Here is a 25,815-nt window from a genome sequence, read left to right as displayed (position 1 = left end):
GGGGCCTGGTGTGGGAGCTGCAGCAGAGGCTGCTGCCCAAGTCCACTCAGTCCTTACAGTCTGGCCAGACCCTGGTGCTGATCGTCGATGGGGCTGACAGATTGGTGGACCAGCATGGGCAGCTGATCTCAGACTGGATCCCAAAGAGCCTTCCCCCGGTGAGTGAGAAGGAGGTGGGGAGGATGCAGCAGAGAGGAAAGGGGCCTTCCCAACCTGTTCCCCTTTTTTTCCTTCTCCCTCCACAGCGGGTGCACCTGGTGCTGAGTGTGTCCAGTGACACGAGCCTGGGGGAGACCCTTGAGCAGAGCCAAGGTGCCCGTGTGGTGGCGCTAGGGCCTCTGGAGCCATCTGCCCGGGCCCAGCTGGTGAGAGAGGAGCTGGCTCGCTACGGGAAGCGACTGGAGGAGTCACCTTTTAACAACCAGGTTGGACTGAGGCCAGGGTTGGAGGGTGTGCGGTGAGCCTGGGAGCTGTGAGGACCAGGGTGCTGAGGCAGCCCGCTGGCCTGCACAGACCGGCTGCTTCATTTTCCCAGGAACTCTGTGCCAGGGGACGTTGTTAGTAAGATAACTGATTCCCCAGGCTTTTTGCCCAGCCGGGTGAGGGGAAGAGTGAAGTTGTGGTTATCCGGTTGGGCAGACTGAGCCTCAGGGGGTTCCCAGAAAAGAGGCTGGTTGTGCAAGAGAGAGCAGCACAGGGAGGGGATGGCTGTGCCCCCAGTGATGCTGTGGATCTGTCCACTGCTGGGGATTCTCAGGAAGAGCTACCTTGCAGAGGGCTTTGTGCTGACCTGGAGAGCAGGGGCGGGGGGCTGGCTGTGGGCAGTCTCTCTGGTACCCATGCTGAGTCCTCTGGGTCTCCGCAGATGCAGCTGCTGCTGGTGAAGCGAGGGTCAGCCCTGCCGCTGTACCTGCGCTTGGTCACCGATCACTTGAGGCTCTTCACGCTCTATGAGCAGGTTGGTTGAGGATGTAAACCCCAATCCTCATCTTCTAAGTCCTAATCCCACTTCCCATCTCCCGTCCCTTGGCTTCTCCCACCCTCATCTTGCCACATCTGTGATCACCCTTTCTCTAGCCTCACCTCACCCCCAACCCTGCTTTTCTCCCACTTGTAGTTTTTTTCCTTTTCATCCCTTCCCACAGTTTCTTCTGCTGCCCCGTCCCCTCCTCACAATCAAAGCTACCTTTCCGTCTCCCCCCACGTACTGAAGCCTGTCTCTCTCTCCTCCCAGGTGTCCGAGAGGCTCCGGACCCTGCCTGCCACTGTCCCCTTGCTGCTGCAGCACATCCTGGGCACCCTGGAGCAAGAGCATGGCCCCAATGTTGTTCCCCAAGCCTTGGCCACCCTTGAGGTCACACGTAGTGGTCAGTGCTTGGGGTGGATTGGGAGGCTGAGGACTCAGAGTTTGGATGACCTTGGTTCAGCTGGGGTCTCTGCAAGTAGTGCAGGAAGGGACTAGGTGTCCCGGGGATGGGTACTCTGAGGTTGGGTTAGGGCCTCAGAGAGCTTGCATTTTCAGGTCTGGCTGTGGACCAGCTGCATGGAGTGCTGAGTGCATGGCAGGTTCTCCCCAGAGGGACCAAGTCCTGGGAAGAAGCAGTGGCTGCTGGTAACAGTGGGGACCCCTACCCCATGGGCCTGTTTGCCTACCTCGTCCAGAGCTTGCGCAGGTATAGGCACCCCCAGATAACCTCCTGTGTCTTCCCATCTTTGAGCCAAGGCCCCATATGATCTTTTCATCACCTCACCCATGCTACACCAGGATGCTTACTCTCCTCTCTTCTCCTTCCTTCTCTCCCTCACACGATGACAGTTTGCTAGGGGAGGGCCCCCTGGAGCGGCCTGGTGCCCGGCTCTGCCTCCCTGACGGGCCCCTGAGGACAGCAGCTAAATGTCGATATAGGAAGAGGCTGGAGCTGGAGAGCACAGCACACGTCCTCATAGTAGGTAACTACAGCTTAAATTAGCCCGGGGCACTGAGTGTGGGGCCTGCATCTGAGGGCCAGGACCACCCATGGTGCTCCCTATGGGCTGGCTTCCTCACCTACCACTTTGGTGGGCAGACGGCTTTCTGCAGCCTGAGGGATGTAATCGTTGGGAGTGCTTCAGGGCTGAACTCATCTCAGGTCCTTTCCTCTGATCCATACCTGCAGCTCAGCTCTGGAAGACCTGTGACCCTGATGCCTCAGGCACCTTCCGAAGTTGCACTCCCGAGGCTCTGGAGGACCTGCCTTACCACCTGGTTAGTCCCCACATCCCACAGGGACCTTCTCCCAGGCAACTATTTTGACTGTTTTGTGACCCCTCTCTCCTCTGACCACCCCTGTCCCCACTGCTCTTGCTGCTCTCAGACTCCCTCCACTTTCCCCTTTTGGTTTTCCTGTCCTCCTCTTTCAGGTCCTTTGTCCCAGCTCCTAGACCTAGGTCCCAGCTGCACAGGCAGGTATCAGACTAGATTGCTCCTCCTCACCAGCCTCTTCACATCCCTAACGAAACCGCTCTGGCCCTCTCAGCTCCAGAGCGGGAACCGTGGCCTCCTTGCAAAGTTCCTCACCAGTCTCCATGTGGTAGCCGCACACCTGGAACTAGGTCTTATGTCTCGGCTTCTGGAAGCCCATACCCTCTATGGTGAGATGAGTCACTGGGTGGCTTCTTCTTTGGGTGTGTTTGTTGGGGCCTGCTCAGAGGAAGGTATAATGGAAAGAACAACCCAATTTCCATTCCAAGTGGGAAATGCCAAAAGGCTAAGCAAGTGAGTCTCAGGATGCCTTTTGCCTAGATCTCTTTGATTAGAGGTTCTCTAAGTTTATTTAGTGGACATAAGATTACCTGGAAAACTTGTTCACGTTGAAGAACTCTGGGTCCACAGATTCTGGGTGCCTAGGCCTGGAGTGGGGCCGAGATTTGTGCTTTTAACAGATGTTCCTGATGTGGGGCCAGAGAGAGAGTTACCATTGAGACTTACCATTTTAGATACACGTGTGATTGTATTTGGTGCTGGAGTTCATGGGGGCCCGCCCAGGCTGGCTCCCCAGTGACTATGCATCTCTTCCATAGCTTCCTCAGTCCCTGAAGAGGAACCAAAGCTTCCTGAGGCTGATGTTGCTGTATTTCACACCTTCCTGAAGCAGCAGGCGCCGGTCCTCAGTCAGTTTCCCCTGCTCCTGCCTCAGCAGGCAGCCAACCAGCCTCTGGACTCACCTGTTTGCCGCCAGGCCCCCCAGCTCTCCCAGCGATGGCACCTCCAGAGCATGTTACGATGGCTTAATAAACCCCACACCCTGGGGAGCCAGCAAAGGTATTAATCCCAGGCTCTGACCCTGGTAAGCCCACCAAAGAGCAAGCTGCAGCAACTTTCTGAAATGAAGATAAAGGAGAGATCAGATGGAGTCACTGTGCAGAGGGGGAATTCAGGCATAAAAATGCAGAAATGAATTCCTGTTTGCTTCCTTCCCCTCTTTCCTCATTTTCTCTCTTTCTTCCTGCTCTTTCTCTAGCTCCAGCGTGTCCCTGACAGTTTCCTCATCCCCCACAGCCGTGGCCTTCTCCCCCAGTGGGCAAAGAGCTGCTGTGGGCACTGCCAACGGGATGGTTTACCTGTTGGATCTGAAAACCTGGCAGGTATGACACTCAAGCTGGGGCAGTTCACCTTCAGAAAAGCCCTGCACTCCCAGCCTACCTGCTTTCACCCTGTTTGAGTCAGTAACTTTACTTTTCTCACATCAGATCGAAAGGGCTTGGTCAAACATCTGTCACAGCAAATACTTGCCACAGACTTTCCATGCAAGGCACTATTTTAAGCATTGCAAGGAACACAGGGCTGAGGACATTGTCTTTTCCTACTTAGTGGTTAGTTTTGTTGAAAGATAAGACATAGCAGTAAAAATGAACCAAAACATAGCCTTGTCTCATAGATCGGAGCTGACTGAGTTGAACAGTGACATGGGATTTAGGGCAGAAAGGCAGGGTTGAGGGAGGAGGAGCCCGAGCAAAGACATGAGGAAAGAAGGTTTCCTGTAAATTGCTGGGGACGACGCAGGAGAGGGTGCTTAAAGGTCGGAGAGGTGGTGTCTCATCTTTCTACCCATAGCATGCCTCCCATATATATGTGTGCATGTAACCCCATTCCCTACTCAGACCCATCAAAGTTTCCTGTGGTTTGGGGATACGTGTTGGATTTGGGAGGGGAAGACTGTGTGGCCGTACTTTGAGACTTACGTAGAACATGTAGACAGCCAGGGATTCCAGCCCTGCTTGCCAAGGCCTCCTTTTTGGTTGGGCCTTGGAGTGGCCAGACATGGGTGGGGGGCAAGGGAGTGTTCTGAGTGTGCTTCCCCACCCACTGTTTCAGGAGGAGAAGTCTGTGGTGAGTGGCTGTGATGGCGTCTCTTCCTGTTCGTTCCTCTCGGAAAGTGCCCTCTTTCTTTCTGCCTTTGATGGGCTCCTGGAGCTCTGGGACCTGCAGCATGGTTGTCGGTAAGGGGTCTCCCATGCCTCAGAGTGAGGGCCCTCCCTGTTTGAGGGAAGCCCAGGGGGCAGGGAATGAGGGAAAGCCTGTGGCCAGAGGGCCCTGGGGCCTGACTCTGTCTCTCTCGGCTAGGGTGCTCCAGACCAAGGCTCACCAGTACCAAATCACCGGCTGCTGCCTGAGCCCAGACCGCCGGCTGCTGGCCACTGTGTGCCTAGGGGGATGCCTAAAGGTAATGGCTGGGGCCTGTGCTGGTCAAAGCTGCCCAAAGTGCCAAGTCAGCCTGGGAGGTTGTTCCGTCAGCGTGGCAGAGATTGCTGACTGCTTGGCCCGGGGGGACTTTCCCTGCTGAGGCCAGGGGGCTGGACAGGGTGGTTCCTGGAGCTGTGGGACCGAGAAGCTCAGGTATCTGTCGTCAGCACCTGATTCCTCCCCTCTTACCCTCCAGCTGTGGGACACAGTCCGTGGGCAGCTGGCCTTCCAGCACACCTCTCCCCAGCCCGTGAATTGTGTTGCTTTTCACCCAGAGGGGCAGGTAATAGCTATAGGCAGCTGGGCAGGCAGCTTCAGCTTCTTCCAGGTGGACGGACTCCAAGTCACCAAGGTGAGAAGGTCCCATGTTGCCTGGGGGAGGAGCACAAAAGGGTGGGCGTGGAAGGGGGGAGTGATGGGTGTCCACGTTTTGTGGCACTTTGGGCTTTGTGGAGAGCAGGCCCTGACATTTCCATTCCTATCTCCTCGTGTAGGAGCTGGGAGGCCCAGGAGCCTCTGTCCGTACCTTGGCCTTCAATGTGCCTGGGCGGGTTGTGGCTGTAGGTCGGCTGGACAGGATGGTGGAGCTGTGGGCTTGGCAGGAGGGGGCACGGCTGGCTGCCTTCCCTGCCCACCATGGCTTCTTGACTGCTGCCCTTTTCCTGCATGCTGGGCAGCAGTTAGTGACAACCGGAGAGGATGGCAAGGTCAGGTTGCGAGGGCTGGTGGTGGGTTATGGGGTGGGGTGGCAAAGGCATGGAATATTTGGATGAGGGTGGGCATTTGCTGAGGGGATTGTGGAGGTAGTTTGGTTGGTGTTGAGTTTCAGGGATAAGGGTGTGGGTGTGTGTATAGGTTGCTCTGAGGAGAGGAACGCCCAGAAGGAGGACTTTAACAGGGTGGCTATAAGTCTAGGGTAGAAGTAGGGTATCTTTAAGCTCTTTATTGGCCCTCAGGTTCAGGTGTGGTCCGGGTCTCTGGGCCGGCCCCATGGGTGCCTAGGTTCCCTTTCTCTCTCGCCTGCCCTCTCCGTGGCTCTCAGCCCAGACGGTAATTGGGTGGCTGTTGGGTACCGAGCTGATGGCATCAGGATCTACAAAATATCTTCAGGTACAAAGGGAGAAATGATGGGGTGTTTGACCTTTGAAAGGAAGCCCCCTCTTCTCCCTGTTACAAGTGTCTTCTCCTGTTTTCTCTCACTCTCTAGGTTCCCAGGGGGCTCTGTGTCAAGCACTAGATGTGGCAGTGTCTGCACTGGCCTGGCTAAGCCCTAAGGTGTTGGTGAGCGGTGCAGAAGAGGGGTCCCTCCAGGGCTGGGCACTCAAGGAAAGCTCCCTTCAGTCCCTCTGGCTCCTGTCCAGATATCAGAAGCCCATACTGGGACTGGCCACCTCTCAGGAACTCTTGGCTTCTGCCTCAGGTACTGCTGGGTGGTGGCATGGTTGTGAATCATTGAAAATATACACAAAAAGGCTTTGGCCAGTGGCTTGGTGGTAGAGTGTCAGCCCGGTATATGGATGTTGGGGTTTGATTCCTGGTCATGGCACCCAGAGGAAGTGACCATCTGTTTCTCTCCACCTCCCTCTCTGCCTTTTCTCCCTCTTCCCCTCCCACAGCCCATGGTCTCAACTGGTTGAGCATGGCCCCAGGTGCTGATAGTTTGGTTGGTCTGAGTACCTCAGCCTCAGGTGTTAAAAATAGCTTGCTATTGGTCCCAGATGGGGTTGCCAGTTGGGGGTGCATGTGGGGGCGTCTGCCTATCTGCCTTTCTCTCACCTCTCACCTAAATATAAATAAATTAAAAAAAATAAGTACACGCAAAAAATGTTGATTATTCTTACAACTTTCAAAGTCTTTTAAATGCATTCATCTTGCACAGTCTAGACCAGGGGTCTCAAACTCGCGGGCCGCATGCGGCCCACCGAACAATTTTGTGCGGCCCGCAGACTAATCCACGAAGTTCAAATTATTTTGGATAAAATTAAGTAAGCCTAGGGGCCTACTTGTATTTTTCATTTCTCTAGCATCCTAGCTAGATATTAGCTTAGTTAACAGCAGTTGTGATGCGAACTACAGTTTCTGGTTGTTTTGTGACACTGAGTAAACTGCATGTACGATTGTGCTTGTTGTACTGATTTTTTTTTGTTTTCAACTGCAGTGAGAAAAGTGTTGCGTAACAGTTGCCTTTTATAGACCTAGTGCGGCCCGCCGAAGGGCTGTGATCTTGCTTTGCGGCCCACATGCTGAGTTGAGTTTGAGACCCCTGGTCTAGACTGTTTCTTTCTTGTTCTCTCCCTGATTCTGGGACCTCTTTGCAATTCCTATGATTCCTTGAGTTTCTTCCCAATGGGAGTCTTTGCTGTGTAAAGGGATAGGTTTCCCTCAGGAGGTGAGAGAGATGAGGTAAAAATGCAGTAGCCTCAGTCCTCTCGAGGTAGGAGGCTTGGTCCAGGTGACACTGGGCCCTGGGAAGAGGGCCTGGAGGTGAGGTAGGAGAGAAGCTGCCGAGCCAGTGCTGGCCTTGCCTGGTACCCTGTTCTGTGGACTCAAATGGTGACGACCCTTGTCCAGGGTCTCTCCCCAGCCTGTGACTCCCTGCTCCCCTCCCTTGGAGCTGGGCTCCCAGATGTCTCCCTCAGCCTCCAGGATTGCCTTTGTCTTTGGCCTCTGGGCCTGTCTCGCTTCCTCTTTCAGGGAATCTTCCTCTTTCCCTGTTTCCAATGCAGAGGACTTCACAGTGCGGCTCTGGCCAAGGCGGTTGCTGACACTGCCACAAAAGGCAGAAGACTTTCCCTGTGGCACTGAACTCCGGGGGCATAAGGGCCCTGTAAACTGCTGTAGCTTCAGCGCTGATGGAGGCAGCCTGGCCACGGGGGGCAGGGATCGGGTGAGCTGCAGAAGAATGCAACCCCTGGGTCCCCAGCTCCTCCAGTTTCTGGGTTCCTGTTGCTTCCTCGGGCCTTTTGCTTTGCCAAACCTATGCTGGATCGGCCCTCCCTTCCTTGATACTCACTCTTTCCTTGAAGTTTCTTGCCTGTAATGGCCCTGGTGTTCCTCCCTCCCCCCCATGGTCCTAACTCCTCCATCTTTGGGACCTATCTAGAATCTCCTCTGCTGGGATGTGAGGACACCCGCAGCCCCTGTCCTGACTTGCTCTTTCTCTGCTTGTCACCGTGACTGGGTCACTGGCTGTGCCTGGACCAAAGACAACCTACTGGTGAGTGAAGAATAGGAGTGGTACGAGCTCAGCAGGACTCCTGGGGGAGGGCAGTCCCCCCATCTGATCCTTTTCTGACACCCGTTTATAATTGCAATAGCTAACATTTATTGAGCAGTTAATATTAGACTAAGCTCTTTGCATCATTTAATCTTTACAATGCCTTCTAAAGTACTGTGGATATTAGTCTTACCTCTATTTCACAGACAAGGACTTTCAGCTCAGATAGATTAAGTAACATTTACAAGTTCTTGGAATGTAAGTAATAAAGCTGAGCCAGTGAACTTTCTGATTAGAAAGCTTATGCTCTTGACAAGAACACAAAACTGCCAAGGGCTTGTGAAGCCCCATCCCTGCATAAAGGGTACTACTATTATTTCTTTGTTCTAAGTTAAAAATTACGCACTTAAAGTATTACTAAGGTAATACTAGGCCTAGTATTCCAATGGAGTCTCCACGTTGTTCTCAAAAAGAGATGAAAAAAGAGTGAGAGCCTAACCAGGTGGTGGCACAGTGGGTAGAATGTCGAACTGGGATGCAGAGGACCCAGGTTCGAGACCCCAAGGTCACCAGCTTGAGCGCGGACTCATCTGGTTTGAGCAAAAGCCCACCAACTTGAACCCAAGGTCGCTGGCTCGAGCAAGGGGTTACTCGGTCTGCTGAAGGCCCGCCCATGGTCAAGGCACATGTGAGAAGGCAGTCAATGAACAACTAAGGTGTTGCAACACGCAATGAAAAACTAATGATTGATGCTTCTCATCTCTCTCCATTCCTGTCTGTCTGTCCCTGTCTATCCCTCTCTCTGACTCACTCTCTGTATTTGTAAAAAATAAATAAAATTTTTAAAAAAATGAGAGTAAGTTGACTAGACTTGTCATAGTTTGTCCTTCTGCCTTCTAGGCAGCCAGATCTTCCTTTGGCACTGTAGACAGTTGAATGATATATATGAGATATATATGTTTATATTTATCTATCTATCTATATATATATATATATATATTTTTTTTTTTTTTTTTTTTTTTTTTTTTACAGGGACAGAAAGAGAGTCAGAGAGAGGGATAGATAGGGACAGACAGGAACAGAGAGAAATGAGAAGCATCAATCATTAGTTTTTCGTTGTGGCACTTTATTGTACCAGTTTTTAGTTGTTCATTGATTGCTTTCTCATATATGCCTTGACCATAGGGCTACAGCAGACCGAGTAACCCCTTGCTCAAGCCAGCAACCTTGGGTCCAAGCTGGTGAGCTTTGCTCAAACCAGATGAGCCAGTGCTCAAGCTGGCGACCTCGGGGTCTTGAACCTGGGTCCTCCGCATCCCAGTCCAATGCTCTGTCCACTGTGCCACCGCCTGGTCAGGTTGGTATATTAATAGCAAGGACCCTAGCTACTATTTACTCAGTGCTCATTGTATACCAGGCAACTGTGCTAAATCTGTAGATATATTAGCCCTACGACAACCATGTTGGATAGGCACACTATCATTATCCTGGTTGAATGGATGAGAAACCTAAAGCTCAGAGAGATGAACTTGCCCCAGGTCACAACGTAATGAATGGTGGAGCTAGGATGTGAACCCAGGACAGCCCATGCTCTTAGGCAGAAGACATACTGCCCTTCCTTATAAGCATACAAAAATGCTGGAGGCATGCTGGAAATTTCACTGCTCTGACTTCTGACTCTGCAGATCTCCTGCTCCAGTGATGGCTCTGTAGGGCTGTGGGACCCAGTGTTGGGACGGCAGCTTGGTCAGTTCCTGGGTCATCAGAGTGCCGTGAGCGCCATTGTGGCCATGGTAAGAAGGCAATACAGAGTTCACCGGGGTCTCTTGGAAGGCCAAGGGTGCTTTGGGAGACTGGATGCACTGGGTATCTAATCCCAAAGGCAAAGAAATATAAGGAATGAGGTGCTTGGGCCTGGATTCGAGCAGGAGTAGGATGTTGAGGCTGAGGGTTGGTGTGCCAAGAGGGCAAGCATGAACACATAGCATCTTAGATTTCTTACCTCGTGGGAGGATTGCAGCCCTGAGGCTCCCAACTTTATGTCCCCAGTTCATTCTCCTCACTCTGTAACATTTTCTGAGCCCCTAATGCTCAGTGCACATCTCTGTAGTGGGAGTCCTACTTCCCATGTGTTGCTTAGTGTGACTCTGCTCTGGGGCAGGAGGAGCACGTGGTGTCTGTGGGCCGGGATGGAACCTTGAAAGTCTGGGACCATCAGGGCGTGGAGCTGACCAGCATCCGTGCTCACTCAGGACCAATCAGCCATTGTGCAGCTGCCCTGGAGCCCCGTGCAGGTGACGAGATGCCAGCTGCCTTCCCTTCCCTGCTGCCTCTTCCCTCTCCCCTGCTTCCCGCCTTCTTCTCACTCATTCTCTGTGACTTCTCAGCTGGCCAGCCTGGGTCAGAGCTTCTGGTAGTGACTGTTGGACTGGATGGGGTCACACGGCTGTGGCATCCACTCTTGGTGAGTCTGCTGAAAGGACCGGGGTGGGGGAGGTGGGAAAGGTATGGCGGGATAGCCCTCCCTGTGTCGGCCTTCTGTTGCTCCATCTCCATCCTTCATAGGTGTTTCAAACACACACCCTCCTGGGACACAGTGGCCCCGTCAATGCAGCCGCTGTTTCAGAGGCCTCAGGCCTCCTGCTGACCACCTCAGAGGATGGTTCTGTATGGCTCTGGCAGGTTCCAAAGGAAGCAGGTGAGTGGGGTGTGGAGAGAGGCAAAGGTATGAAAGAGGATTTTGTAACTGGGATCAGGAAGGTCAAGGGCAGCCTGATCGTCACCTTTTGTATCCCAGCAGTGGTCCAGCTCCTGGAAGGTTGGGGTGGCGAATTAGACTGAAGAGATAAAGTGGAGCCTGGCTGTAGAGGGCACAGTGCTAAAAATTTTGAGCAGAATAATTATCTGTATTTTAGAAAAAGAACTCAGGGGGTGGTATGGAGAGTGGATCATAGTAGAGAGATACTAAAGGTAGGAGACCACTTTTACAGCTGTTTCTGTAGTCAGGCCAGACACAGTGTGGGTCCTGACCTGGACAGCGGGCATGAGAAGGACACACACAGATTTAGGCATGTGTTATGTGTTGCAATCACTTCTCTCTTCTCCAGATGAGACAAATATGCCTAGGAGTCCTGCAGCCATCACTGCTGTGGCCTGGGCCCCAGATGGTTTTGTGGCAGTGTCTGGGAACCAGGCTGGGGAACTGACCCTATGGCGGGAAGCTGAGGCAGTGGCCACAGCACAGGTGAGTTAGGGCAACCTCGGATCCTTGTCTGTGTGAATTCTGCCCCGGCTGTGTACGTGCCCTGGCTGTGTATGTGCCCCGGCTGTGTATGTGCCCGGGTTGGAGGTTGCATAGATGCCTGCAGAGGAAAGAGGGTTACCCTGGTTTCTCAGAAATACTGAAATGAACTTGTTGTGTACGCCAGGCTCCGGGCTGCATCAGTGCTCTAATCTGGTACTTGGCAAACACTTTGGTGGTTGTCAGTGGTGATGAAAAAGTCAGCGAGTGGCAAGTGGAAGTGCAGAATGGTTCAACACCCGGAAACTGCAGGTGAAACGAAGCAGCTGGGTTAATGTGATAGGAACGGTAGTCTCCTTACGCCCAGGATTTTACTCTCATCACTGCACCTCTACTTCTGGGCTTGGTCAATAGGATGTTAGTTGTTAGGCAGAAAAAAATCCCTGGAAACTGTTTTCTGCTCCTTATCATCTTAATTTAAATAATAATTATCCAGTGCCGACTTTATGCTAAGCTCTGGGCCAGGCAGTGTGGACTTAATTTGTTAATTAAGAAAGCTTGGCCTGACCTGTGGTGGCGCAGTGGATAAAGCGTCGACCTGGAATGCTGAGGTCGCCAGTTCAAAACCCTGGGCTTGCCTGGTCAAGGCACATATGGGAGTTGATGCTTCCTGCTCCTCCCCCTGTTCTCTCTCTATCTCTCCCTCCCTCTCTCTCTCTCTCCCCCCTCTCTCTAATAAAAATGAATAAATAAAATCTAAAAAAAATAAATAAATAAAAAAAAGAAAGCTCACAGTAGCGGAGTGTGCATATAGATAAACTGTCAGCAATATTCAGAGTGATTAGTGCTACAATACAGATACATTTATAAAATTCGTAGGGCTGCAGAATTTGAGAAATGTATAGCTTATGAAAGAGTAGCTGTGTGAAGTTGGGCTTAAAGGATGAGTAGGGGTTTTCTGGACCAGTCAGGGAAGGGAATGGAGGTGCAGGACAAGGAAGTAGCCTTAGCAGAAGGCATGGGGGCTTGAGAGTGCATGGTGTGTTCTGAGTACATATAGCCAAGTCATTGGGCTCTTGGTGGAAGGTTGGGGTGGCGAATTAGACTGAAGAGATAAACTGGAGCCTGGCTGTAGAGGGCACAGTGCTAAAAATTTTGAGCAAAATAATTACCTGTATTTTAGAAAAAGAACTCGGGTGGTGGTATGGAGGGTGGATCGTAGTAGAGAGATACTAAAGGTAGGAGACCACTTTTACAGCTGTTGCTGTAGTCAGGCCAGACACAGTGTGGGTCCTGACCTGGACAGCGGGCATGAGAAGGACACACACAGATTTAGGCATGTGTTATGTGTTGCAAGTTAGATCCATGGTGCTTATCGATCAGATGGAGGTCAGGAGGAAATGAAAAGATAATAATGTTAGAGATTCCTAGTTTAAGCAAGTAAGGGGATACTGATAAAAGAAAAACAGAAGGAGGAATAGAATTTGTAGGGAAGATAATACATTTTGTTTTCTACTTGTGAGGGATTCATGGGGGACTGAGGAGCCTGAAGGAGGTGGACTAAAGTAGGAGCTTTCTCTGTCTACATGTCTTTTTTGAGCTACAGCCTCCGCCTGAACCGAGTTCTGCAGGAGGACTCGGGGTTCCTGACGGGTGTGAGCCTGGCCCCTGATGGTCACTCCCTCATTTTGGCCAAAGCGGATTTGGAGTTACTGCACTTGAAGCCGGGGGATGCTCCCTCTGTAATCTGGTAAGAGCTGGAATGCGGCTTCCTCGCAGGCTGGAGGAAGAGGGAAAGTGGGTTAGTGGTTTCCCTGAGTTTGGGTCTGACTAAGGACAAGCACTGGGGTCTAAGAGGTGTTCAGCCTCTTTCTTTCTTATAAACCAGGAAAAGCTATGGAGAACAACCTATAATGCTGTCCACCCACCAGGACTATGGTGTGTTTGCCCTGCAGCCAGTGGCCCCTGGACGTCTTTATGTCTTAGTAAGTCCTGTTTGGGTGCGTGTGAAAATAAAGATTTGTCCAGAATATTTTAAACCTTGGAGCCTTGATGGAGGATGTTTGAAAAGGAAAGACAATTAGTGTTCCAAAACCCCCTTCTCTTCCTTCGACTGGAGGAGTAGTACTTAAGAGCATTGTATATTGGGTTTCCCTCTAAGGTTTTATTGATACAAAAAAGGATTCTATTGTCTAAGAAAATCATGGGAGCCTGACTTGTGTAGTGGATGGAGCATCAACCTGGAATGCTGAGGTTGTCAGTTTGAAACCCCAGGCTTGCCCGGTCAGCACACATGGGAAGCAGCTGCTGCAAGTCGGTGCTTCATGCTCCTCCCCCTTTCTCTCTCTTGCCTCTAAAATCCGTAAACAAAATCATAAAAATATCCCGGGAAACCATAATCTGGGTGTTTTCTTAATTGCATCTTTTCGTCTCCCTTGTCTTCCCACCGTATTAGTGTCTGGAACGGTTGCAGACATGTCTCATAGGCATTATGCTGGGCGAAAGAAGCCAGACACAAAAGAGTACATATTACATGATTTCACTTAAGTTTAAGAACAAGCAAAACAAATTTATAGTGACTAAAGTCAGAATACTGTTAGCTCTGGGGATGGAAGTCTCTGGGAAGGGGCATAGGCAACTTTCCAGGGTGATGAAATGTTTTCCATCTTATCTGGGCGATGATTGTATGGATGTATACATGTGTAAAAATTTATCGAGATGCACATTTAAGATTTATGCATTTTACTGTATCTGGGTTACAATTAAAAAAGAAAAATCCTGCCTGACCAGGTAGTGGCACAGTGGATAGAGCATCAACCTGAGACACTGAGGACCTAGGTTCAAAACCCTGGGGTTGAGCCTGCTTGAGTGTGGGCTCATCCAGCTTGAGTGCGAGCTTACCATCTTGACCGCAGGGTTGCCAGTTTGAGCATGGGATCATCGACGTGACCCCATAGTCACTGGCTTGAATCCCAAGGTCTCTGGCTTGAGCCCAAGATTGCTGGCTTGAGCCCAGGGTCACTGGCTTGAGCAAGGGGTCACTGGCTCAGCTGGAGCCCCCTAGTCAAGGCACATATGTGAAAACAATCAATGAACAACTAAAAGTGCCACAACTACGAGTTGATGCTTCTCATCTCTCCCTTTTCTGTCTGTCCTTGTCGCTCTCTCATTTAAAAAAAAAAAAAAAAAAAAAGGAAAGCAGAATCCTGATCAGTCCAGAAGAGAAAGAGAAAACAGTTGCTTTAGTCAGGCAAGGTTGAGTGATACGAGCAGGCTAAACAAAATCTTATCTTTTCACAGAGGCAGAAGGAATCTGGAGTATTTGAAGAGTGCTTGGAATTTGATCTGAACTTAGAGAATCCTAGTGGGACTGTAATATCCATAACTCAGGCCACACCTGAATCTGGTGAGTGGTGATGGGAGAACCCAGAGGTCGCCCAGGGGAGGGTGGCGGATCCTACAAAGCCTGAGACCTAGTCTAACTCTGCCCTTGAAATTGCAGAGTCCTCCTTTCTGTGTGCCAGCTCTGATGGGATGCTGTGGAACCTAGCCAGCTGTACCCCTGAGGGAGAGTGGGCCACAGGTGACATCTGGCAGAAAACAGTAAAAACGCCTGAAACCCAAACTCCAGAAACAGATCCATCTACTGATAGTGATGTGTATATCTGGCCAACAAACCCACATCTAAAGTCACAGCAGCGTAGAAAGGTGAGTTTGAGGGAAGGTCACAATTGTAGGGGAAGAGGCTCTAGGTGTGACCCTGGTGCTTTCTCAGCTAAGGAAGGCCCACTGAGAACTCACTGTATACTTCCCCTTTCTCTCAGATCCACTCGGGCTCTGTCACAGCCCTCCACGTGCTGCAGGAACTGCTGGTGACAGCGTCAAAGGACAGAGATGTGAAGCTGTGGGAGAGACCCAGTATGCAACTGGTGAGTATGTACAAGGAGGACTGAAGGGCTGTCACGAGCGCAGACTTGAGATAAGGAAGTTCAAAAGATCAAAATTCTGTTTTCTACTGTCCTAACAATAATGTGTGACTAACCTGTTCTACATAGAAGGCATTAATGTGAGAGATAAACAAGTTGGTAAGGATGCCCTAGGCTTGTAGCCTTCATCTCCCTCGTTTTGTTCCCCTTGTAGCTGGGCCTGTTCCGGTGCGAAGGGGCCGTGACCTGCCTGGAACCTTGGCTGGGGCCTGACTCTGCCCTGCAGCTCGCAGTGGGAGACACACATGGCAACGTATACTTTCTGTCCTGGGAATGAAGACGCACTGCTCAGGGCAAAAATACCAACTGTGCTAGAGATGCAAGCCTGAAGAAACAGTGGCGACTTTCTTTTTATTTTCTTCTTTTTTTGAAACAATAAACATTTATTAAGCACTTTACTGTGTAGCAGGTACCTTCTGAATGTTTGGACTTAGCTGGGTTCAGATTTCTTCTCTGTCATTTAATAACTGTGACCTTGAGCAACTTACCTCACCTTTTTGTGCCAATGGCAACTTTCTTGATAAAATATAAAGTGTCAGGAAATCTCAAGTGCAGTCCTGTGTTCTTGTGTGGATTTGGACCAAGAGGAAAGAAAATGGATGTTTTGATGTTTCTTTTCTTATTTAACATTAATTTTTACTAGATCTGTAAGAAAGTGAACAAGATCTTTAGTAGATATTCTTTGATACCAGGCTTTAAAATTTTTGTGTCATTTGCTGGGCCCAGGATGCCACGGCTGCCTGGAGGAAGAGTGAAAGTGATGTTGGCCAGCACTTAGTTTAAATAGAGAACTGGAGACCTCTTACTTTGTCAAGAATGAGTAAGGGAACCCTGACTGTAGAGTGTGGTCTGGAAAAGCGACGGTTGCGGGTTTGATCCCCGGTCAGGGCACATAAATGTTTCTGTCTTTCTCTCTTTCCCCCTTCTCTCTCAAATAAATAAATAAAAATTAAAACGAATGAATAAGGAAAGGAAGAGTGAGTCAATAGTGCCCCCAGATAGGGCCCTTAGAGAGAATTGGGACAGAAAGGAAGACACTAGGTTCCTCTTAGAGAAGCAGCCCCATCTACTCAGAACTAACTGCCCAGATGAGCACTGAGCGCAGACGAGCTTTCACAACCTCTGACAGCCCCAGCAGCCACTGGCTTGCAAGCCTAAGTCATAGTAATTTGAATTCTTGGGCTAGATCACAAAACTGTACCTCTTTCAAATTAAAGTTCACAAAGGTTAAAACAAGTTGAAAGGTAGAAGGCTTTTACTTATGGACTTAACATGGACTGTGATCCTCTTAAGTGAAAGTTCAAGAACCTTCTTATTTTCCTGTAATTCTATCTTATGAGAGAGGAAATTACCTGAGGCCCTTTCTTTGTAAGGGTTAAAGAAAGGTTAAGTGTGTTCCGTGTCCAAAAATTCAAGTATTTGTGTGATAAGCCAGGGGTATTACAGGATGTTTTCCTATGTTGGTAGGGTTCTCAGAGAAATACCACTGCCCTCTGGTCTAGAAATGAGTTTTGAGGATTTGGGGAGCTGAGGGGATGAGTGTTCTTACTTTATCCTAATTCCAGATTTAAATGGAGAAGTCACTGAGGGACTTTACCTTATTTCTACCAATGCCTGATGATCTCCCCCATCCAGAGGATAAAGACATAAAGAACATCCTCAGCTGATGTCTTAATCATAGATGATGCTTCCATCCTTTCTCATGTACTTCATGCTAGGGCTCTAAATATACCTTCTAAAATACCTCCTTCACATATACCTTGTGACTAGGAGTCCAGGGTAAAGTCATTCGAAATTTGTAATTCATAATCTTACCCAGAAATGCCACAGAGAACCATGGCATGGCATCATCCTAAAAGTTGCTGTTTGGGTCTTTGGTTTTCTGCTCCCCTGAAAGCATGGGCCAAAGACAGGAAGAAGCCCTAGATGTCTGTCTTCCATGCTCTAAAAATTCTACAAGAACACCCCAGCTAGGGCTGGAGGAATGGGGATGGAGAAAATTAAGCCAAGGTTGACTTACTCAGTAGTCTCAGCCTTGTTGGCCATTTCACTTGAAGGGTTTTTTCTGCCTTATCATGGTGATAAAAAGTGAGGTCATAGTATAGTTGCTTGAGTGAAGATAAGAAAAGACTTGAATAAAATAAAAAGATTCTAGGTACAATTAAATGTGTACACAGGGAGATGAAGGGAAAATCAATTTGAGGTTTACATTAAATATCTTTTATTTATTGCCTGACCTGTGGTGGCGCAGTGGATAAAGCCTCGACCTGGAAATGCTGAGGTCGCCGGTTCAAAACCCTGGGCTTGCCCGGTTAAGGCACATATGGGAGTTGAAGCTTCCTGCTCCTCCCCCCTTCTCTCTCTCTCTCTCTCTCTCTCTCCTCTAAAAATGAATAAATAAAAAATAATAATAATTAAAAAAAATAAAAATCTCATTAATTAAAAAAAATATCTTTTATTTATTTATTTATTTATTCATTTATTCATTTATTTATTTTAGAGAGAGAAGGGAGAGAGAGACACACAGGAACATAGATCTGCACCTGTTCAATCCCTGACCAGGGATTGAACCAGCAACCTCTGCACTTCTGGGACAAAACTCTAACCAGCCAAGCTGTCTGGTCAGGGAACCATTAAATATCTTATGAGTTCTTATCATCAAACAGAATATCAGTATCTCCCAGTGCCTGGATGAGTTCCACAATTATAGCCTCTGGATTGTGGGATCATAGGACATTGGAATACTCTTGTTTCCCTAACCCATCCACAAAGCCATTTTTTACATGTGCCAATTTTTTTTTTTTTTTAGTATTTTATTTTTATTGATTATACAGGGTGGGGGGCGGAGAGTGAGAAGTGTCAACTCACAGTTGCCCCACTTCAGTTGTTCATTGCTTGCTTGTTGTACGTGCCTTCACCAGACAAGATCAGGGTTTCAAACTGGCAACCTCAGCATTCCAGGTTGATGCTTTATCCACTGTGCCACTACACGCCAGATGCCAAATTTTTATACATATGTATTTCTACATCTAGGTGCAATCTAGTTTTGAAATCTAGAACAAATCTATCCAAAGTTTGGTTTAGTGCCAGTCCACAAATTTTTAATCATTCATGATAAGAAAGTATAGAAGTTGAAAATAGCTATTTAAAAACTTGTAGGAATTTGAAAAGTAATCTTATATCTGACAAATTTAATTTTTAAAGGGATGTTTGTTTATTTTTTTTTCAGGGAGAGAGAGAAAGTCAGAGAGAGGGATAGATAGGGACAGACAGAAACAGAGAGAGATAAGAAGCATCAATCATCAGTTTTTTGTTGTGACACCTTAGTTGTTTACTGATTGCTCTCCCATATGTGCCTTGACCGTGGGCCTTCAGCAGACCAAGTAACCCCCTCTCGAGCCAGCGACCTTGGGTCCAAGCTGGTGAGTTTTTTGCTCAAGCCAGATGAACCTGTGCTCAAGCCGGCAACCTCAGGGTCTCGAACCTGGGTCCCCTGCATCCCAGTTCGATGCTCTATCCACTGCGCCACCACCTGGTCAGGCTGACAAATTTAATTTTTAAAAATGAGGCTTGGCCCTGGCCGGTTGGCTCAGTGGTAGCGTGTCGGCCTAGTGTGCAGGAGTCCCGGGTTTGATTCCCAGCCAGGGCACACAGGAGAGGCGCCCATCTGCTTCTCCACCCCTCCCCCTCTCCTTCCTCTCTGTCTCTCTCTTCTTCTCCCACAGCCAAGGCTCCATTGGAGCAAAAGATGGCCCGGGCGCTGGGGATGGCTCCTTGGCCTCTGCCCCAGGAGCTAGAGTGGCTCTGGTCGCGACAGAGCGACGACCTGGATGGGCAGAGCATCGCCCCCTGGTGGGCATGCCGGGTGGATCCTGGTCGGGCGCATGCGGGAGTCTGACTGACTGCCTCCCGGTTTCCAGCTTCAGGAAAAAAAAAAAAAATGAGGCTTGCCTGACTTGTGGTGGTGCAGTGGATAAAGCATCGACCTGGAATACTGAGGTCACAGGTTAGAAACCCTGGGCTTGCCCGGTCAAGGCTCCTACAAGAAGCAGCTGCTGCGAGTTGATGCTTCCTGCTCTTTCCTCTTCCCTTCCCGTCCTCTTTCTCTCTCTAAAATCAATCAATAAAATCTTTTTTAAAAATTGGGACTCATATATTGTATGATTTTTGTTTCATTTTCCTAGTGACTCGTTTTAATTATATTTTACAAAAGTACTGGTTGCTAACATCAGAAATAAAAACAAAACAACTGGTCTTTCAACACAGGTTTGAGAAGCAGTCCTCTAGAGATACTGGGTAACCAAGTGGCTGAAAGTATGGACTTGAGACAAAATGCCTGAATTTATGCTTCCCCTCCCCATCTGTAAAACAGGTATAATGATGGCACCTGTCGTGTGGATGGTGTGAGGATTGAATGAGTCAGATGTGTAAAACACTTAGAACAGAAGCTGACACACATGGTACATGTTCAGTAAGTGCTAGTCTGTTGTTTATCCAATAGTGCGTGTATCACCTTGTTATTCTCCCTCAAAAATGTGTTGGTTATTGGTATATATTTTTTTGGTCAGATGAATTCTAGATTCAATTATTCAGTTTTTAAAAGTTATATGTATATATACGTGTGTGTGTGTGTGTGTGTGTGTGTGTGTGTGTGTATGCATGCACATGTGCCCGGCCAAGGCACGCACAACTAAGTGGAACATGGAACAATGAGTCAATGCTTCTCTCTCTTTCTCTTCCTCCTCCTCACTTCCCCCCCCTTCCTCTCTCTCTCATTCAATGGAAAAATTATGTATATATGAAAGTGATATTCTTTCAGATACCTAATCAATCTTTGCCGGACAATAACCTCACTAGGATATGCTACGGTAACAATCCCAGAATCTTAAAATAGCAAAGTGACTTATTTTTCACTCATGCCATATTCCTAGTGAGGGTCAGGGGGCTGTGCTGCACTTTGCTTACAAGAGATCTGTGCTTCAATGACTGTAAAGACAAGAAAAAGGAAACGTGGCACCTACTCACACATACACATAAACACACACACACACACACACACATACACACACACATACACATACACAAAACCCCAAAAACTGACTCCAACTCTTCTATCTGGAAATAGTAAAGCATATCACATGGCCTTACTTGTGTCAAAGGGAAGTATCATACTACCTTGTATCCGGGAGAAGAATCAGAAACCAGATACAGTTGTACTCCCAAAGAGCCATGTTGATGCTTTTTCAGTAAAGTGGCTTTTATTTTTTTATTTTTCTTTTTATTTATTTATTTTTTGTGTGTGTATTTTTCCGAAGTTGGAAACAGGGAGGCAGTCAGACAGACTCCCGCATGCGCCCGACCAGGATCCACCCGGCATGCCCACCAGGGGGCAAGGCTCTGCCTATCTGCGGCGTTGCTCTGCCGCAATCAGAGCCATTCTAGTGCCTGAGGCAGAGGCCACAGAGCCATACTCAGCGCCCAGGCAAACTTTTGCTCCAATGGAGCCTTGGCTGTGGGAGGGGAAGAGAGAGACAGAGAGGAAGGAGAGGGGGAGGGGTGGAGAAGCAGATGGGAGCTTCTCCTGTGTGCCCTGGCCGGGAATCGAACCCGGGACTCCTGCACACCAGGCCGACACTCTACCACTGAGCCAACCGGCCAGGGCCTTTTTTTTTTTAATATTTTATTTACTCATTATAGAGAGGGGAGAGAGAGAGAGAGAGAGAGAGAGAGAGAGAGAGAGAGAGAGAAGGGGGAGAAGCAGGAAGCATCAACTCCCATATGTGCCCTGACCATGCAAGCCCAGGGTTTTGAACTGGCAACCTCAGTGTTTCCAGGTTGACGCTTTATCCACTGCGCCACCACAGGTGAGGCAATTTTTTTTTAATTATTTGATTTTTTTAGGGAGGGAGAGAGAAAGAGAGAAGCATCAACTTGTTCCAGGTAGTTGTGCACCCATTGATTGCTTCTCATACATGCCGTGACCCTCAGGGTAGAGCTGGCGACCTTGGTGCTCTGAGAAAAGGCTCTATCTACTGTGCCACCAGCTAGGGATAATCACTTAAGATTTTAAAAAGAGTTGCAAAGACAGTACAGAGTATTGTATACCCTACGCCCAGGTTCCTCAAATGTTAACATCTTACATAACCATGCTATCTTTATCAAAACTAAGAAATTAACATTGGTACTGTATTATTAACTACATACATGATTTGGATTTTCCATTTTCCCACTGTCTTTATTTTGTTCTAGGGCCCAATCTAGAATACCATATTGCATTTAATCAATATATCTCCCTAGTTTCCTCTGACAATTTTTAGTCTTTTAATAACCTTGACATTATTTTTTTGTGACAGAGACAGAGAGAGGGACAGATAGGGACAAACTGGAAGGAAGAGAGATGAAAAGCATCAATTCTTCATTGAGGCTCCTTAGTTGTTCATTGTTTGGTTTCTCATATGTGCCTTGACTGGGGGGCTACAGCAGAGCGAGTGACCCCTTGCTCATGCCAGTGACCTTGGACTCAACCAGCAACCTTGGGCTTCAAGTCAACGACTATGGGGGTCATGTCTATGATCCAATGCTCAAGCCAGCGACCGTGCTCAAGCCTGTGAGCCTGTGCTCAAGCCGGCAACCTCAGGATTTCAAACCTGGGTCTCTGTGTCCCAGGCCGATGCTCTATCCACTGCACCACCGCCTGATCAGGCTCTTGACACTTTTGAAGAGTGCTGGCCAGCTGTTTTGTAGAATGTCCCTCAGTTTGGCTTTGTATATTGTTTTCTCAATTCTGACTGAGAATATGGATTTAAGAGAAGAATACAAGAGATGTTGTGCTCTTCTTGTTACATCATACCAGAAGCACATGATATCAAAATGACTTGATATTAAACTTCATCACTTTTAAGTTTAAATTGATGTTTACCAGGTTTTTTTCCTTGTACATTTTCCATACTCTGTCAGTTAGAAGCAAATCACAAACTCCAGCCCACACTCAAGGGGAGAGGGACTAAACCTCCAGGAAGAAGAGGTATCAAATAATCTGTGGTCCTATGTTAAAATCACCACAGTAATCCATCAATTTTGAGGTAGGGTTTTTTGAGATTATGCAAACATCCTATTCCACTGACTAATTTTGGCATTTGTCCATCAAGCTTGACTGCAGCAATTATTGCTGTAGTTTTCTAATGATTTCCTATTTCTCTCAGTTTTTCTACATTAATCGAAATTCTTCTGAAAGGAATATTTACCTATTCCCTATTTTTAATTCTGTTGTCATTTGCTTATATTAATATAGACCCATAGATATTTACTTCACTCTTTGGGAGTCTCTTGAATTTTAATACTCAAACTTCATAGTATATATATTTCAATGCAACAGTTTTGGCCAATATATATACAGGCAGTCCCCAGTATACGAATAAAATCAGTTCTGTAGTTTTGTTCTTAAGTTGAACTTGTATGTAAGTTAGAACAGGTAAATTTACCTATTAAATGCAACTTAGATGCTTGTTTTAACATAGTACTTATTTTTACCTTTCTGTGCATATAACTACTTAAACATTTTCAAATCTAGGGAACCAATCTCGACCATAACCTGGGGACTGCCTGTATAGGAAAAAGATATATTTACATTACAAAAATTCAGTATAATTTTAGTACAGTATCATTCATTTATACCCCTTTAAGGTATACAATTCAGTGGTTTTTAGTATATTCCAATGTTATGCAACTATTACCGTTACTTCCAGAACATTTTCATCACCCCAACAAGGAACATTGCACCCATTAGCAGTTACTCCCCCTCATCCCTTCTGCAGCCACTAGCAATCACTAATCTACTTTTTGCCTCTGAATTTGCCTATTTTAGATCTTTTGTATAAATAGTCATACAGTATGTGGCCTTTGTGTGGTTTCTTTCATTTAGTATGTTTTCAAGGTTTATCCATGCTATAGCATATATTATTACTTGATTCCATCTTATGGCTGAATAATATTCTATTGAATAGATATACCACATATTTTCAATTCTTTTTTTAATTGAATTAATTGGGGTATACCACATTTTATTTATCCATTCGTTAATCTGGTTGTTTCCACTTTTTGGCTATTTTAAATAATATTGCTATCAACACTCATGTACAAACTTTTGTGTAGACATTTTTCAGTTCTCTTGGTTATGTACCTAGGAGTGGAATTGGTATGTCACTTGGTATTTAACTGTTTGAGGAACTGCCAAACTGTTCTCCAAAGCAGCTACACCATTTTACATTCTCATGTAATATGAAGGTTCTAGTTTCATTTACATCGTCACCAATACAATATTGTTGTTCTTTATTATCATAGTCCTGCTAGTTGGTGTCAAGTAGTATCTTATTGTGGTTTTTCTTTTTGAGAGAAAGAAAGAGAGAGAGGGACAGAGAGAGAGAGAGAGAGAGAGAGAGAGAGAGAAAGGAGGGAAGTGAGATGAGAAGCATCAACTCATAGTTGTGTCACCTCAGTTGTTCATTGATTGCTTTCTCATATATGCCTTGACTCGGGGCTCCAGCAGAGCCAGTGACCCTTTGCTCAAGCCAGTGACCTTGGGCTCTAGCCAGTGACCTTGAGGCTCAAGCCATTGAGCTTGAGTCTAAAACCAGCGACCTTGGGATCATGTTGATGATCCTGCACTCAAGCCAGTGACCCTGTACTCAACCTGGCAAGCCTGTGCTCAAGCCAGATGAGCCTACGCTCAAGCCCTTGATCTCACAGTCGGAACTAGGGACCTCAGTGTCCCAGGTCAATGCTCTATCCACTGTGCCACCATTAGTCAGGCCCATTGTGGTGTTTATTTGTTTTCCTAATGTCTAATGATGTTGAGCATCTTTTCATGTGCGTATTGGCATTTGTATTTCTTCTTTGGGGAAATGTCTATTCAAATACTTCACTTGGTTTTTATTTGTAATATTTGTCTTTATTATTGAAGTGTAAGAATTCTTTCTATAGTCTGGATCCTTATCAAATTATGATTTGCAGTATTTTCTCCCATTCTTAGGTCGTCTCTTCACTTTCTTGATAGTGTCCTGTGATGTACAAAAGTTTTAAATTATTATTTTTTTAATGTATTTCTTTTTTATTTTTTTATTTTTCTGAAGCTGGAAATGGGGAGAGACAGTCAGACAGACTCCCGCATGCACCCGACCGGGATCCACCTGGCACGCCCACCAGGGGCGACGCTCTGCCCACCAGGGGGCGATGCTCTGCCCCTCCGGGGGTCGCTCTGCCGCGACCGGAGCCACTCTAGCGCCTGGGGCAGAGGCCAAGGAGCCATCCCCAGCGCCCGGGCCATCTTTGCTCCAATGGAGCCTCGGCTGCGGGAGGGGAAGAGAGAGACAGAGAGGAGGGAGGGGGTGGGGGTGGAGAAGCAAATGGGCGCTTCTCCTATGTGCCCTGGCCGGGAAACGAACCCGGGTCCCCCGCACGCCAGGCCGACGCTCTACCGCTGAGCCAACCGGCCAGGGCCACAAAAGTTTTAAATTATGATGAAGACTAATTTGTCTATTATTTTCTCTGGTTGCTTGTGGTATTTGTATTGTTATCTCAGAGACTACTGCCTAATCCAAGGTAACAAAGATTTCCTTGTGTTTTCTATGATTTTATAGTTTTAGCTATTATATTTAGGTCTTTGATACATTTTTGGGCTAATTTTTGCATAGAATGTGAGGTACTATTCCATCCGATTACTTTGCCTGAGGATATCCAAGCACCATTTACTGAAAAGATTATTATTTTCTCTATTAATAGTCCTAGCATCCTTATTGAAAATCATTTAACCATAGATGCATGGGTATATCTCTGGACTTTCAATTTTATTGATCTATATGTCATTGGTAGTAAGATTGAAATCAGGAATGGTGAGTCCTCCAACCTTTTTTTTTTTGAGAGGAGAGGAGATAGAGACACAGACACAGATTACCACATGCACCCTGACCAAGATCCATCCAGCAACCCCTGTTGGAGGCCGATGCTAGAATCAACCAAGCTATCCTCAGCTCCTGGGGCCAACCCTCAAACCAACTGAGCCACTGGCTACAAGAGGGGAAGAGAGAGAAAAGAAAGAGAGGGTGGGGGAGAGAAGCAGATAGTCACTTCTCATGTGTTCTCTGACCAGGGATCGAACCTGTGATGTCTGAATGCCAAGCTATCACTTTATCCACTGAGCAAACCCAGGGCTACTTTGTTCTTTTTTTTTTTTTTTTTTTTTTTCTGAAGCTGGAAACGGGGAGAGACAGTCAGACAGACTCCCGCATGCGCCCGACCGGGATCCACCCGGCACGCCCACCAGGGGGCGATGCTCTGCCCCTCCAGGGCGTCACTCTGCCGCGACCAGAGCCACTCTAGCGCCTGGGGCAGAGGCCAAGGAGCCATCCCCAGCGCCCAGGCCATCTTTGCTCCAATGGAGCCTTGGCTGCGGGAGGGGAAGAGAGAGACAGAGAGGAAGGAGGGGGGGTGGAGAAGCAAATGGGCGCTTCTCCTATGTGCCCTGGCCGGGAATTGAACCCGGCTCCCCTGCACGCCAGGCCGACGCTCTACTGCTGAGCCAACTGGCCAGGGCCTTTGTTCTTTTTTAAGAGAAGATGTGAATTGGGAAAAAGGAACCAATTCAGCTTTTGCT

At 47.8% G+C, this 25,815-nt stretch overlaps 2 protein-coding genes across 2 annotated transcripts in view; one reads left to right on the top strand and one right to left on the bottom strand.

Moving 5' to 3' along the window:
- The window catches only part of TEP1 (telomerase associated protein 1), a 52,665-nt gene extending 36,226 nt beyond the window's left edge, over positions 1–16,439 (top strand). Inside the window, exons 26-55 of the mRNA XM_066343144.1 lie at positions 2–158; positions 246–425; positions 866–958; positions 1,235–1,367; positions 1,523–1,673; positions 1,817–1,950; positions 2,157–2,245; positions 2,517–2,631; positions 3,061–3,301; positions 3,501–3,624; positions 4,355–4,479; positions 4,604–4,703; positions 4,920–5,075; positions 5,218–5,430; positions 5,680–5,833; positions 5,931–6,143; positions 7,450–7,610; positions 7,827–7,940; positions 9,626–9,733; positions 10,102–10,234; positions 10,328–10,404; positions 10,506–10,638; positions 11,048–11,184; positions 11,369–11,493; positions 12,788–12,931; positions 13,070–13,166; positions 14,482–14,587; positions 14,684–14,889; positions 15,006–15,110; positions 15,322–16,439. Of these exons, the coding sequence (XP_066199241.1) occupies positions 2–158; positions 246–425; positions 866–958; positions 1,235–1,367; positions 1,523–1,673; positions 1,817–1,950; positions 2,157–2,245; positions 2,517–2,631; positions 3,061–3,301; positions 3,501–3,624; positions 4,355–4,479; positions 4,604–4,703; positions 4,920–5,075; positions 5,218–5,430; positions 5,680–5,833; positions 5,931–6,143; positions 7,450–7,610; positions 7,827–7,940; positions 9,626–9,733; positions 10,102–10,234; positions 10,328–10,404; positions 10,506–10,638; positions 11,048–11,184; positions 11,369–11,493; positions 12,788–12,931; positions 13,070–13,166; positions 14,482–14,587; positions 14,684–14,889; positions 15,006–15,110; positions 15,322–15,444 (4,147 nt within the window). The 3' untranslated portion in view covers positions 15,445–16,439. The remainder of the gene's footprint in view (position 1; positions 159–245; positions 426–865; positions 959–1,234; positions 1,368–1,522; positions 1,674–1,816; positions 1,951–2,156; positions 2,246–2,516; positions 2,632–3,060; positions 3,302–3,500; positions 3,625–4,354; positions 4,480–4,603; positions 4,704–4,919; positions 5,076–5,217; positions 5,431–5,679; positions 5,834–5,930; positions 6,144–7,449; positions 7,611–7,826; positions 7,941–9,625; positions 9,734–10,101; positions 10,235–10,327; positions 10,405–10,505; positions 10,639–11,047; positions 11,185–11,368; positions 11,494–12,787; positions 12,932–13,069; positions 13,167–14,481; positions 14,588–14,683; positions 14,890–15,005; positions 15,111–15,321) is intronic.
- Positions 1–25,815, bottom strand: part of RNASE6 (ribonuclease A family member 6) — a 476,573-nt gene that overhangs the window by 352,271 nt on the left and 98,487 nt on the right. The window lies entirely within an intron of this gene.

This window comes from Saccopteryx leptura, chromosome 6 (genome assembly GCF_036850995.1).
Source record: "Saccopteryx leptura isolate mSacLep1 chromosome 6, mSacLep1_pri_phased_curated, whole genome shotgun sequence".
Classification (NCBI taxonomy): domain Eukaryota; kingdom Metazoa; phylum Chordata; class Mammalia; order Chiroptera; family Emballonuridae; genus Saccopteryx; species Saccopteryx leptura.
This window is presented reverse-complemented; position numbering and strand designations above follow the sequence as displayed.